Genomic DNA, 14728 nt, shown 5'->3' with positions numbered 1-14728 from the left:
TTGTGTAAAAAATGAAAAAAAGGTAAAATAATGCAAAAAAAAAAAAAAAAAAAAAAAAAAATTGAGCTCGTTTCAATTTATCATGTGATTAATTGATTGCGACAGGCCTATGTAGACTAGATTTCAGTTCAATTACTTAAATGAAAGTCTAAGAAATGCGTTTAATTTTCTTTATTGTTTAAACCTTTTGCAGATTTGGGTTGGAAGTACTTTTTCTTTTTGCTTCTTTTACCTTGTTTGTTTTGAAAAAGTATTTGAGTGGCCTAGCCAAAGTTCTGGCTTTAATCTGATAGCGAATCAGATGAAGGAGATATAGATTAGGGTGATGGCAAGCAGCTCCTCCAACCTCCAGCTCATAAAAATACCAGTGGAAATATGACAGAGCTGCTAAGCAATTACAAAGAAGAATCTAACAAGCGGTTAATCTTTCACAAACTTCTTGTCTGAATGAAAATTTAAAGATTTAAAATCTGTAACTGTCTGCTGCCACTTCCACAGACTTACAAATTTTAAATTATGTGTTCACATTGAATAGGATAAGCTCATATTTAGTCCAACTAACTTTAAATTAAATTCACAGTTTTCAGATTTTCAATCTGCATCAGCATGAATCATTTCTATTTTTTTTAGGTTTTATTATACATATACAGGCTCAGTTCATTAACCACTTAGTGTTTTAATAATAATAAAAAAAAGAACTGAATTGCCTTTAGAAACTCACCTGCTCATTCATCCCCATGGGCTGGCCTCTGTTATTAAAGCCGCTTCTCCCAGCGTCTCTGCCAGGACGATCGTCACGCATGCGCATCGGCCCTCTGCATGAAGCACAGGTTTTATGACGCGCAGCTTCCAAAAGCTGCTGAATGAACTGCAGCTTCATTAACAGCTTCTTACCTCATATCCCCCTTGCTGGAATTCACTCCTCCATCATTCTTCCATCCTGCGCCGCCGTCCCTCGGCGGGCGGTTGTGCGACATGGCAGGGATCGGAGGTCGCGCTCCCATGGGCGGCGGGCGCCGCTCGTCCCTGTCCCTCCGGTCCGTGTCGCCGCGTGGAGGCGGCTCGGCTCTGTGGACGGCGTCGTAGTTCTTGGGGTATCTATCGAAGCCGGAGCCCTCTCTGTGAGGAGCCGGCCGACTCTTCTTTGCCTCTGGTTCGCCCTCGAATCTGTTACGTCTTGGAAAAGAAACAGCAATATTAGATTCATCAGAAACTAACAAGCAAAAGACGAAGCAGGGAGAGGCGACAATTTACACTTTGGTTGGAGAGCAACATTAAAAGTGATGTACTACGTTTCCTTGAACTGGTTAAAACACGGCGATGGGCTTCACAAAACATGTTTGTTGCGTCTTTTGAACAGAATAATTCTTGGATAATGAGATTCTAGTTTGCTCAATTTGCCAATTTGGGGCTTCATTGCACTTTAAATCCAAATAAGCTTCTGCTTGCCACGCCCCCATCTCAGCGTTTGAACTCAGACATAAAAATGGCTGCAAACAAATCTTTGAAAAGCACAAGTGGAGCCTCCTGCACAAGCAACAAGAATGTAGCAAGTGATTTCTGGATGTTATGTCAACAAGAAAACACTTGCCTTTTCCAGCAGCCATTGTACAGCAGTAAAACCAGCAGTGAGACCAAACCTGCTGGAGCTCCTGGGGTTGCTCGGTAACGGTGCAGTGCCATCAAATGTAACTTATCAGGAGATTTTATTTTTTAGGGTCCAAACTAATTCTATTAACTGTAATAAGTCAAATAACTGAGTGCTTCTATTGAGCTTTAAGCATTACACTTAGCAGAAACTTTTACTGACATCTTCTTAGAGAGCTGATAAGGAATGATCATCAGGAATAGATACAAGAACACAATCAGTCTGATATACACTTCTTATCCAGAAAAGCCTTTAGTTTAACCATTCAAAAATAGTAAACTTAGTGTTTCAGGTCATTTAGTCCACGTACAGCTACTTTCGCATGTTGACTGGAGATTTAGTTTGAAGGAATATGAACTTCCAGCAGGACATGCACAGATTTGCTCATTATGGAAACAATTCCTCAGACTCATAACCTCATGGGCCTGAGGACAAAGTCACAGCTTCACTCCAAAAACTGCTGGAGAACATATACAACATGTTTGACACATACCTGTCAAACGTGTTGGGCTGCTGGCCAGCGTCTGGAAAACGGCCCCTCTCCCGAGGATTTGTGTTGGGGAAGCGGTTCTGCTGCCGGTTGTAATTGGATCCCTGGTTCAGACGGACCTCTGACTCGGGATGCATTTTTTTGTTGCCATTCCAGTAGGGATCTTCCCGCCGGCTGAAACAGGAAGCACAGATCAGGTATGTTAACTCAAGGAATGATTAGAGTTAAATCCATGAAGAAATTATGAATGATCTGGAAAGGTGTTGGTAGCAAAATATACAAAATATTAAATAAAATCTCATGAACGGCAATTTTGACAATTCTGCTCAGTTGTAATGTAACTTTGATTTGCAACATCTCCTTTTTCATCCAATCAGAGATCTGACTTGGATTTTTTTCCTAATCTTATGCATACAACTCAATTCAAAACTCCAAACAAATTAAAAACGAGGGTGAACAATAATGATAAATACCCGTGTTCCACCTCACGTCCCCTCTTCAGATTATTTCTCTTCTCTTGCTCAAAGCGGAGCTGCTCCTGCTGCCGCCGAAGCTCCTCTCGTTCACGCGCCATGCGCTCAGCTTCTTTGCGCCGCTCCTTTAAAATAAAAAGTAATTAAATTGGATTTGACTCAAACATGAACACAGTCTTCTGTAGCAAACTAATGCAAGTTCAAAAATGCCACTTCCTGATCCTGATAGTTTGTTCTTTGGCACCGACAGAAAAAATTGTATTAAAGCATTATTTACGTTCATCCTCTTATGTTAGTCATGTATTTAGCAAAGTGAGCTTCCTCTACATTTGTATCTTTTGTGGCTTAAAACAGTGCAAATTCTTCCATCTAGGAAGGGAAGGATAATTTTTATGGTTTGTTCAAAGGTTTCTCAGTGTTTAGAAAAGTTTTTCTTTAAGAGGAACCCAGAAAGTTATTGGACCTAAGGTTTTAAAATCTTGAATCCCCTGCATGAATATCTGCTCATTTCTAATGTGTCCAGTGTTTGAGTGAACTACAGGGGAAGATATGAAGCACTGCATGCAGTTCAACAGCAGCAAATATGTTGAACAGAAAAAGAGCCAAAGTGAAACGGTGTGTCCAAATCTCAACCACTCAGAGTGTGAAACCCCGTTGTCCCTTCAATCTATTGTTAAACAGATTGAAACGGTTCGCGCTCCTTTTACCTGCTCGATGCGAATCCTCTCCCTCTCCAGCCTCTCTCTCTCCAGTCGCTCCCGTTCCAGTTTCTGTCTCTCCATTTCCAGTCTCTGGCGCTCCCGGAGCAGAATCTCCCGTTCTTCTCGCTCGCGCATCAGACGGACTCGCTCACGTTCCCGCCGTTCTTGCTCTGCAATTTCACGCCGCCTGCACAGTAGGAAAAGTACGTTTTAATCTCAGTGCTCGGCTTTTTATTTTTAAATTAAAGCCATTTGTTATAAATGCGAGTCGTTCGATGCTTGAAGATACCTGCGCAGCTCTGCGGCTCTGTGGAAGCGCTCCATTTGCTCACGCATCCGCTGCTCTTTCTGCTCCTTGAACTTGTCAAACGGCAGAATGACCATTTCTCCCCCTTTGTTGTGAAAGGATTGACGCTTCTCCCTCAGCAATTGTACCTGAGGAGAGAATTATTTAAATGTGAAGATTCAATCTTGGGGGGGGGGGGGGAAGCTTGTTAAATGTCATTTTTAGTGTTTATGAAGAGTAAGGTTTAACCTCTTCAGGGGGGATCAGCCACTTGGGACGCCTGTCAAAGTTGGGGTTCATAAATGGCTGAAAAAAAAAAAAAAAACAGCAAAAAACATTTTCACTTAATTTCCTCGTTATAAAGATAATACAACACATTAAAAACTCAAATCAAACCTTACTTTGTTAAAATATCTTCCAGTTCTAAAAGGTCTTTTTTCAAAGTCCCCGTCTCCTTTAGGATCATCTTCATCTGTCGATTTCCCAGGGCTCTTGGTTTCTGAAAGAAAACGAGCAATTAGCCAAAGCAGAGAATTGCTGATAAACTAAAACCCTCTCTGCTGAAAACTCACCGCCACGCTTTCGGTCGTCTCTCTTTGAAGACTCTTGATCGGAGCTCGATGAGCCACTTTTTGAATCCTGTTTCTTGGACGCATCCTTGTCCGACAGCTTATCGGATTTCTTTTCTTCTTTTTTGTGAGTTAGCTCTGCTCTAAATGGTCATCGAAATTGTAAAAAAGGGTCAACTAAATGTTAAAGCAGCAGTAAAAATCTTTTAAAAAGATAAACTCAAACTGATCGCTCACTTGTTCGCCAGTTTCGTTCCAGTGAAAGTGTTCTTGTTGGATTTGCTGGATCCTGCTTTGTCCTCCACTTCTTTCTTCGAGGGCTCCTTTTTGAACGGATCATTTTTAGCCTTTTTAAGATGAAAGAAAAAAGTTGAAAGTATGGATAAGATTTAACAAGGAAGCATTTGAGGAATTTTAATGTTTCCTGCCTCGCCTACCCTTTCAACATAAATCTGCTGTCCGTGGAGCTCTGTGCAGTCGAGGTGGGAGATGCAGCGCGTCACTTCGGTACCGGAAGACATCGTCACCAAGCCGTAACATTTTGAACCAGGACTGCGAGCGTTTGTAACCACCTTAGCACTCAGAACCTGTTGAGAACATTTTTAGGAACCTTTAGAGAACATGTCTGCATTTCTTTCTTAAGAAATTTCTTTCTTAAAGCGGGTTGCTTAAAGTCTCCTGGCATCTCAAACAGTCGCAGAATACCAACACCTAGGACTGAAGTGATTAATCTGTTATTGAAATAATCGTCTAATTTGGTAATCGATTAATAGCTAACTGGAGTATGACTACTCAAAAAAGGCCATTTGTCAGGGGGAAAAAACAACAACATCCAGGGCAGTAATTAAGCAAAAACTGTACAGAGTAAATGCACATTTTGCATTTAAAATAAAGAAACCTTTGTCTTTAAATAAGTTTTAGTTAAAACTCCTCAAGTTTCAAGTTTTAGCTTCACCTGGTTCAAATTCGCTAAAGGAAGGCTGTGGTGTTGCATTTTAGGCAATAAAATGTTTCTTATTCAAAAAAGTAACAAAAATATTCATTTATTTGCATCTTTTAATATTTTTCTAACATTGTATAAAAAGGTTTAAGTGGTTAAATGTAAAATCTGTAGAATGTGCCCATTTTTTTTTAAATCATCAGAATAAATCAAATAACCGATTACTAAAATAATTGTTAGTTGCAGCCTCATCTTACCTTCCCATATTTGCCAAACAGGTTCTTTAAATCAGCTGCTTTGGTGTTTGAAGAAAGGCCGCTCACCCACACGTTACGAGACGAGCTGCTGACACCTGTAGAGATTTTCAAAACACATTTTTAGTATTAATTGCGAAGAGTAATGCCAAAAAGTTGGATATTGAATATTTAAGCGCCGTACCCTTTTCATCCTTTGCTGCTTTTCCATCTCTGTCTCTTGAGGAGCTAGAAAAATGAATGTTACAAAACCAAACAGGAAATGAGTGAAGGCAAATACAGTCATGACAAGGGGGAAAATACAAAAAACATCCATCTAGTGGATTAAACGGCATCTTTTCAACGGTTGAGGAAGGAAAAAGAAAAAAACAAAAAAAAATTATATCCTTTAGGCAAGACGTGGATCTGAGCCATTGTCTGAAAAGCTTCATGGTTTGTCCAGTGGCGTGACGGGTCAGGTGGTTAGCCAATTTTTAATCCCTGGGCCAATGAAATCTTCAGAGGTCTGGTCAACGTCAGCGAATCATTGGACCAAAAAAAAAAAAGTTTTTTAAATCATCATGGAGGCTAATGCCGTTTTTACACTGCCTTGTGTAAAAACTGCAAAAGGTTTTAAAAACTTCTCGAAAGGTCAAAGTAACAAAGTAAGAGTTGTTTTCTTGTCTCCGGGTTAATTTGACATACGTTAACCAACTTCAGAGAAATAAAGCAAAGCAGCAAACTGCAGGGTAAGGTACATCAGTGAATACTTCCCTTATGGCAAAAAATGAAAATCATCTTGAGGCTACCCACAATGCTGCGCTCTTAGTGAGGTGGACTTGGTAGTAGAATCAAAGAACTGACATAGAAAGACAAACCTCTTTGCTTGACCTGAGGCCCCAGTGGCAGACGGGCCTTTCTTCCCAGAATCCTTTTCTTTGTCTTCGGTTTCAGCCTTCATCACGGCGTCTTTATTCGTGGGCTCGTCTTCTTTCGTACCATCTTCCTCCATGTCTTCATCCTTCATGTCATCATCTTGGCCCGTCTCGGCACAAGTCTCAGTGCCCTTCTCTGCCTCTGGATCTGGAAGTTTCACATGTTTACCTGTTTCCAGGAGGTCGTCGCCATCAACATCCAGGGTGATGGCGTCTTCGTTTTGGATTGAGACGGACAGGTGATCGTCCTCCGCTTCTCTAGAGGAGCTCAAGGTTTCAGCGTCCCTCTCAGCCTCTTCTGTCTCGGCCTCTGCTTCCGGTTCTGGGTCTGCGTCTGCATCTGCATCTGCATCCTCGTCCACCTCTGCATCTACCTCTGGGTCGGGCTCTGAGTCAGCGTCAGCCGCCACGGTTTCAGACTCTGGCTCAGGCTCAGAGTGAGCGAGGCTGTCCTCACACGGTGGAGGCTTTGAATTTTCGCGACTACCATCATCGGTATCAGTTACATCTGAGGGATTTAACAAGGATAAACATGGCAAACAGACATCTTAACATTGACATGTCGCATGTTACTTGACCTACAAAAGTAGAATATAAAGCACATTCAGTGTTAAAGGTCATCGAGGGCGCAGATACCACAGGAAGACAACACACACAATCTTCACTGAAAACATGGGATGAGTTGAGGCTCGTTTCTTGGCACAACTTCGACTGCAGTCATCTTTCGCGGTGGAGGTGTTGCTGTTCGCCAGGTGAAAACAATTATACCAAGTCCATATATGGAGTTAGGACATCTTTTTTTCTTTTTTTTTTTTTTCCTCCAATATGCATCAGAGTTCAGACTGTAAAAGCTCATGGAGGGTTTAAGTGCTCATCCAATATTTCTTCAGTTGTGAAGAAAAGTGTCCCATCAACAGAAATGCTTTATCACCAAGCGAAGCTTGCAGCAAAGGTGTCCAGTCACCAGTCCAGAAAAGGCGTGTCCTTTGAGTGGAGCAGTCCATCCATTCCAGTCTCGGTTAAAAATTAATGTGGTCCAGGGTCTCTTCCTGTACGCAGCAAAGTGGGACGTCCGTCCGCTGATAGAAAACGTCCTCCATGCGGTGCTGCCTTTAGACACAAGGCCGTGGCGTCATTATAAGGGGCTTCAATGAATGCAGCAGTCCTTGACTTTAGCTGATCCAAGCTCATTCATTCAATTCCAGTTCCCCCTTGATCAAACCTGTAAAATGGTGCCTGACTCCAGTGGACAAAACGCAGATTCATTCACATGTTTTACCAGTACATTTATCACAGGTCTATCCAATCATGTCAGTCACTGCTAGGAGCGTTGCGATCTTGAAATGGCTTGCTTACGAAGCGTCGATCTTCATAAAAAGTTGGACTCCGGAGACAACTGAGCTTCTTATCGCAGCAGCAAATAATCAACTGGATGCATAAAGATTAAGGCAACCCAGACCTGAGGATACACTGCATCTCCAGTATATCCTGGAGATGCAGGTAAGGAAACCAGACAATTGGTTCTTCAAAGTTATCTAAAGTAGTCCATGATTACTGTGGATAGCGCAGCACTTGAAAACGCATTTGATACCATCTGATGAAACTTAGCAAGAGGCTTTATCATCACAGGAGTTTGCAGTTTAAAAAAAAGAGAGAAAAGAAATTAACATGAAACGTTAACTGGCAGCATACATACCCTTTTCTGATTCATACTCTTCAACTTCCTAGAAAAAAAACCAAACAAGAATAGTCAGTGTAAGAGTCATCACTATTCTATTGTGGTATTTCTTTTACATCACCATTAAGAAAAAAAATCTGAAAAAAGCTTGCCATTTGTTATCGTCATCTGAAAAAAAAAAAGGTCCTGAAGAAATACCATTAATTTTCAGCACACATTAACTCTGTAGTTTATTTGGCATCATGTCAGCTGGGACAGTCTAGATTACAAATGGGCTGCTGTATTTACACGCTGCATTTTTTCCCCTCTCAGCCAGCGGAGTGATTACAGGAATGAAGGGGAGCTAATCAAGCTCAATTTGGGGAGTCAGGGAGTTTTCTCTGCTGCCTACACAGAGGCAGGAATACAGCACAGTACACCACAGCCACGTCAAACAAAATGTTTGTGCAAAGTATGCGTGCTGTTCATTTTGACTTTTCGTTTTATAATTTAGCAGTTCTGGTCCAAAGGACCCGGCTGCTACAAAATGTTTAGTGCCACCGATGCATCCTCTCCTGTCCGCCTTGGGGACATTTTGTATGAACTTTAAAAGCTGATGATTAAATTGCAATCATCTCTAATCTATTCTAATCTTTCTCAGCTGGTGGGTCATGGTGTTCTTGTCCAGGTCTAAAAAAATGTCAAGGGAACAAAAACAAAAAACCACAACAACTAAAAACATATAAATAAATGGAGCTGATAATGTCCTGTAATCCAACTTCAACTCATCATTTTACATGTGTTAATTAGGAGTGGTGAAACGCAGGTACCACACAGGCTGTATCAGATATTACTTCCCTTTTTAAACAAAGGGGTGCCCAAGTTACGTTGCCAAGCAACAGAGTCAACTGGTGGCACCATTATGTGACCGCAAGCTGAAACTGAGGATGCAAGTCTCTCCCAGTTCTGGTGCTGAGCGGGAATCCTTTCCCTACTACCGTGCAACACTGTTTCTGAATGCGTCTTCTCTGCTCTAGTTTATCTGGAGAAAACAGAGACTGGACATTTGACATTACTCCAGAGTGACTGTCTGCTCCAACTCCTGACTCCTGTTCAGTTCTTCCATTAACTCCTTCATATTCACGTTTTTGACGTGAGGGTTTCTCCCACGTAGGAACTTAATGCTTCTTTAGATTTTTGAAGAACAATATTTTCAAAGTACTTCAGATACTGAGAGGTAGCCTTAAATTTATATCCCCGAATACTTTTAAACTGTACTTAAAAAAATATTCCAATTGTGGATAAAATCTTGTTTTTCTCTGCAGTCTATTGTTGATTCCACAAAGCTACATAACAGTTTTTAAAAATATATATATTTTCCAACTTTTATATTTTGTTTGAAAACAGCATCATTGCCTTTTACAACAGTTATTATATCAACATTATGATTAATGCATGCTACACTCACCTTGGAAGACACGTCTTCTTCCACGGTATTTTCCAAATCAGAATCCGATTTCTTCCCTGAAAGATTAAGTACATTCATGTACTACGGAGTCAGTATATGAAACTAAATAAGCACCATTCACGTTCACTTGAAACGATAAAATAATGAGCTGACCAGCATTACCTCTAGATTTCCCACTTAACCTCGTGGATGAATCGGTCGACTGAGGAGTTGGAATGTATTCTGGGTCACCGCCTTCATCTTCAATAGCCTTAAAAAGATGTTTTTACAGATTAAAAAAAAGAATCCAACCATCAACTAACTACTTAAAAATACAACCCAAAATCTTGGTATATTTCAAATATATTACAACCATAAAGTTGAACACAAATATGAGAAATTAACCACAAATCCCTCCACCCCTCATCTATACCATTGTTTGTGCAAAAGGCAGAGTAAACACTGGATGTGTTACTGGTCCTTCACTAAACAACAAAGACGAACTGGACAAAAAAAGATACTGGATGGCAATTTAGAGAAACCAGTTAAACTATTAAGAATCCATATATTTATTTTTGACTGTAGGAGAAAGTCAGAGTGACTCCACAAATGCAGGGAGAGGGCATGCAAACTCCATCCAAAAAGATTCAGGCCGGGATTTGGATCCAGGACATGCGAGGCTGAATTTCAGTAGCTGAGGCTAATCACGTGTAATTTGCAACACTCGTTCATTCCCCTTTTATTTCAAATAAAAAAAATGCAGATTTTTTTTTTTTTTTTTAAGTACGATTAGTATTTTTCCTCAAACGTTGATTTTCCGTTTGGCACCAATTTATGGCGAGTTTTCAATTTCCATTTTTAGGGTTACATCAATTCAATGCGATAGCCGTTGAAGATTGAACCGAACATATTTACTATTTACCTGTGAATTTACCAAACAAGACTGCGTATATGTTTGCATATGGGAAATACAAGAACCGAAACCTAAAGGTTAAACCGCATGAGTGGCAATTTATTGATCTGGACAAAAGTAGAGCGGCTGGAAAGACCGTCACAACATTAGCTAGGATTAGCACTAGCCTCTCTGCATCGCACACAGAACTCATTCAATAGTCGTGCTACAACAACGGATTCGTTCACTTACTTGCTTAAGCCTTGAAAGCAAAACACTTTTTACGCCAAACGTGTCCAAGCCCCTTCTTTTGAGCTCCGATTTGAGATCGACAACCCTTAATTCGGATATTTTCTTTGAATCCGTTGAAATGGCACCCGACGCCATTTTACCTCTAGATTAGCGAGACGGTTTCTTCCTCGCGGTCTTTGGTCAAATGCCGCAGCGCCGCCTACTGTCAGTGCACCGACTGAGCTACTGTAATATATTCGAGAAAAATTACTTTTCTGGAATGTTACAAAGACTGAACACACTGTTGCAAAAAATAATCCTTCATAAGAACAAAATAACACTGTTTTACTGTATTGTTTGGCAGTTTAACATACAAATAAGCAGTTATTCAGGACTTTAAAAACACAAAAGAATAAGAACACACAGTTAAATGATCATTAGATCCCAAACACTGAGACGAAATATATCCATAACATTATAAAGCTGCTCAGCAAACCTATGACGTTTTTGTGCGACTCTAGTGCTAAAAGTGCTGGAAATATAAAGTGAGACCTTAAAAAGTAGATTAAATCACACTGGGATTTATGTGTATTAAATTCCACATAAACAGGCTCCAGATAAGATGTGAACAGTGAATAAAGGCGCTTTGTGGTGAACATGGTGTATTTACATCATTGTGCAAGGATTATAATTAGCCCTCACATTACATGTACCAGTCATATATTTATTTCTGGATATCTTTTATGTTAAACAGCTATTTCATGAATATAATTTGTAAAGATGACTTTACAAAAAATAACTCATAACTCCAGTAATTCAAAAGGACAGCTGGATATGGTGAAGTACAAATGAGGTTTTATTTTATTTTTTTCTGATTTTACCTAACAGTAGCAGATTTCAAGGAAACTTATTGCATTAAGTTCATTCAAATGTATTTTAATAAAATATAATAATAATAAACTAATATAACCATTGTTTGCTCTGATGTGAACAGGAATCAAAAGACTGGACCCTGAAAATGATATTAATCAACCTTTATATTCTTACTGTGGATGTTAATGCACATTACATTTACTTAACTGAAAAACAACTCTTGAGAAAATATAGACCTTAATGGATTTGGTGTTGGCCTCAGTTATATTCTCTGTTGTGCTTTGCTGAAGCAGGAGATTATCAACAGCTCAGAGGAAACAACAAGATAAGCTGATCAGGAAGGCCAACTCTGTCCCCTTGACCCAGTGCCAGTGGTGGGAAACAGGAGAACTGCAGCCAGACTGATATGTCTGCTGGACAGTGTTTCTCCCCCATGCAACAGCCGTGGAGAGCTCCTTTAGTGAAGCTCATACAAGCGGATGCATCCAAAATGCACAGAGGTCTGTTATGAGGAGCACTGCTCCAACCCTAATAAACAAGCTAAAACAGATCCTATTAGTTCTGGGTTTTTTTTTTATTTATTTGTAGAAGCACATTTAGTGGGCAAAGACATACACATTTTGCTGTGCTCCTGTACTCATTATGCAACATAAATCTGTGTACTCTGGGAGGTAATGTACAACATGTAATTTACTCACAGGGTTCATGGTATATCTTTCCTTTTATTGCAAAAGTTTTGTATTTTCAAATGAGTGGAGCTTAGTTTGTTTGATTTTCCTTTTCACTTTGATAGTTTCTCTATTGATGGACAAAAATCAGTCCTGATTTAGGCACTGTAAATCCTAAAAGATTCTCTCAAGGCATTTGGCTTGGATATCAGCAACTGTTACAGTGGAAAGCTGTGAATTTGCCTTTTTTTTAGATCACGTTTTAAATGTTACTGTAGTTTTGTAAAGAACAATTATCCTCTGTGGTATTTTCTTTTGTTATATATTAACAATGAGATATTAGTAATAACTACTATCTCAAATAATAATTTAAAATTACTTATGTGGTTCTTTTTGCAGGTCATTCTTCAGTTTACATAGCTCATTTCAGAATAATAAAAATTTAAACTGTTTATTTCTATGAAAATGATTTGTGCAAATTTCCTCTTTTCGAGTCCCATCTTTGTACACTAGAGGGCGCACCAGTATTTGGATTGGAGATGGACGAGCCCATAACAGAGTAAGAGCTTAGTATTCAGGATTCTGCATTAAACAGCAGTAAAACGCAAATGACTGTCCTTTCTTAGGTTTTCATGTGCTTTCTCTTAGCTACAAATGGCACAAAAAGTGCCGTTTTATCAAGAAATTTTTTTCTGAAATGGAGCTTGTTCGCAAAGTGGATGCTGAATCTGGCGCCTCCTTGTGTCATTCCGGAGAATCACCGTGTTGTAGCCGTAGCCAGCCAACAAACGACCTGCTGGGTAAACAACAGTGGATGCCTCGGAAGGCAGGAATGGGAACTTCGTACAGGGCAAATAGTGAGACTTTTCTATCTTGTTAAACGGGATCAAAATATATAGCTCCTCTCCAGCCTTCTGAAGGTCGGTTGGATGCCGCGACGAACCAAAATGGCTGAATATATTCGAGTATTTAAGAAGTAAAGTGGAGCTAGCCTTAGCTTAGCTCGCCGCTACGGAGGGCCCGCTGCCGTCGATTTTGTCTCTCGGCTCTGCTCGGGACTGTTGTCAGTTTCACAATCCCTGCTACAACCTCCCTCCGGTCGCGATCTCATCGTAGGCCTGTCCGGTTGCAGCTCGGGTTATCATCCAGATAAGTGTCCATTTGAAACGCTCGACTCCTATTTTCTTCTCGATTTAACCTCTCATGTCACGAAAAGGACAGTGACACATTTTAAAATCAGGACTTAGACCCAGGTACGTGTTGTCTTTGTTGTCTTCTGTCTGGAGCATTTTTGCCAAGCTACATAGCTAGCTGTCTACTTTGATTTCTGATCTTTATAGTCCTGTTTTGTCATTGATAATGTTCAGATTGTAAGGTTTAAGTGTTAACTCGGCCCTGGCTTCTGTCACTTTAGCAGCCTTAATGGGACACACACAAGCGGGCTGTAGATAGGTTTATTTTATTCTCATTGAAAAGCGTTGTAGAAACTAGCCTCAGTTTGTAACTCAGTTTATTTCCCCTAGCTGTGTTTCTGCTGGTCTAATCTCAGACAGAAAGAACAGAGGACAGCAGATATAGTTGGTCTCAGCAAACAGGCTCAGTTGAATAATTGAACTGGATTACTGTTACAATTCCTGTAAGTACATGGTTTTGTTTTTAGTTTTTTGTTTTTTTACAGGCAGCCTGTACTGTTTTTATTTTGTAATGACACACCAATCTCCTGGTTATAGTTTACTGGTTATTAGAAATCTGTGTCAACCCTCTGCCTGAATGCTTTGGGATCTTTATTTCCTCTTTGGGGTCGGGTTGTTGCGCAGTGCCATCTGAGGACCCCTAGTTGACCCTGGACACCCCATAATAGAGGAAAGAAACCTATCCGGATGCGCTTTTGACTACTTTATTTGGACTTTTGATAAATTGTTGCCCAGACCAACATAAACCCTGCACCCCTATGTCTCAGGAGTCACATCTTCAGGTCAAGTGACAGCCGGCATGCTGCTATGAAATTAGCTGCAAAAGAGGAAAGCAGTGACATTGCCTTGTGTGCATTTCCCCCTCCCCATGACTGCAAATCACACTCACACTGCAAAATACTCCAACATCATGCACAAATGTACATACTTAGTCAGATGGCCTGCACCAAATGTGATCTGACATTTTGTGTTTCTCTGCTGCAAAGAGACGGTGAGTCTAGATTAGACTGACTGTATCCAGTTGTATTCCTGAAGGAAAAACAAGTGTCTGGTCATTCATGCTACAGTTTATTACTAACATACTCAACAAGAAGGCTTTGTAATGCGTCTGATGCAAATTAAATTCCTGTCATATGTCGAGACACTCATTGCAGCTAATATCCCCCCCCCCATTGCTTTGAATTTGAATTTGTCCACAACACAACGGTGTGCCGGGGACTCGGAAAGCACGGGTTTTGTTTCCTTATGCGTTACATCACTTGAACTTCCAGGTGGCTACATAGTCGTTGGTACATGATGTACCTAAATCGCGTTTTGACATGGTAGCAGCGTCTCCTTATGTTCAGATTACATTGTGTAAAGCCGTGTGGTCTGTTACCACAGGCGTAGCACACCGCTACAAGTTTAGAGGCACGTCACAATGAAGTTATGTGACTGTTTGCTGAAAACCACAGTGCGTTCATTCAGCGTATGGAACATCCTCAGCAGATAA

The 14728-nt window shown here is 40.4% G+C and overlaps 2 protein-coding genes across 3 annotated transcripts in view; one reads left to right on the top strand and one right to left on the bottom strand.

The window, feature by feature from the left end:
- The window catches only part of sltm (SAFB-like, transcription modulator), a 15064-nt gene extending 4375 nt beyond the window's left edge, over nt 1–10689 (bottom strand). The window contains exons 1-18 of the mRNA XM_015053869.1: nt 10524–10689; nt 9563–9650; nt 9401–9456; nt 7972–7999; nt 6219–6783; nt 5546–5589; nt 5365–5459; nt 4605–4754; nt 4405–4514; nt 4171–4310; nt 4000–4097; nt 3848–3904; nt 3602–3747; nt 3319–3499; nt 2612–2736; nt 2142–2312; nt 895–1176; nt 722–815 (exon numbers count right to left, since the gene is read on the bottom strand). Of these exons, the coding sequence (XP_014909355.1) occupies nt 722–815; nt 895–1176; nt 2142–2312; nt 2612–2736; nt 3319–3499; nt 3602–3747; nt 3848–3904; nt 4000–4097; nt 4171–4310; nt 4405–4514; nt 4605–4754; nt 5365–5459; nt 5546–5589; nt 6219–6783; nt 7972–7999; nt 9401–9456; nt 9563–9650; nt 10524–10658 (2565 nt within the window). The 5' untranslated portion in view covers nt 10659–10689. The remainder of the gene's footprint in view (nt 1–721; nt 816–894; nt 1177–2141; nt 2313–2611; nt 2737–3318; nt 3500–3601; nt 3748–3847; nt 3905–3999; nt 4098–4170; nt 4311–4404; nt 4515–4604; nt 4755–5364; nt 5460–5545; nt 5590–6218; nt 6784–7971; nt 8000–9400; nt 9457–9562; nt 9651–10523) is intronic.
- A 1966-nt stretch (nt 10690–12655) lies between these two features.
- Nucleotides 12656–14728, top strand: part of rnf111 (ring finger protein 111) — a 29055-nt gene continuing 26982 nt past the window's right edge. Inside the window, exon 1 of one of the 2 annotated variants that reach the window (XM_015053866.1) lies at nt 12656–12900. The gene's annotated coding sequence lies outside the window, so the exon portion shown is untranslated. Of the gene's footprint in view, nt 13297–14728 lie in introns of both variants that reach the window. The other variant, XM_015053865.1, reaches the window with a different exon arrangement.

Source organism: Poecilia latipinna, unplaced genomic scaffold (genome assembly GCF_001443285.1).
Source record: "Poecilia latipinna isolate Pla-1442-1.1 unplaced genomic scaffold, P_latipinna-1.0 Scaffold1209, whole genome shotgun sequence".
NCBI lineage: Eukaryota > Metazoa > Chordata > Actinopteri > Cyprinodontiformes > Poeciliidae > Poecilia > Poecilia latipinna.
Note: the sequence above shows the minus strand (reverse complement) of the source record. Positions and strands in the feature narration are given on the sequence as shown.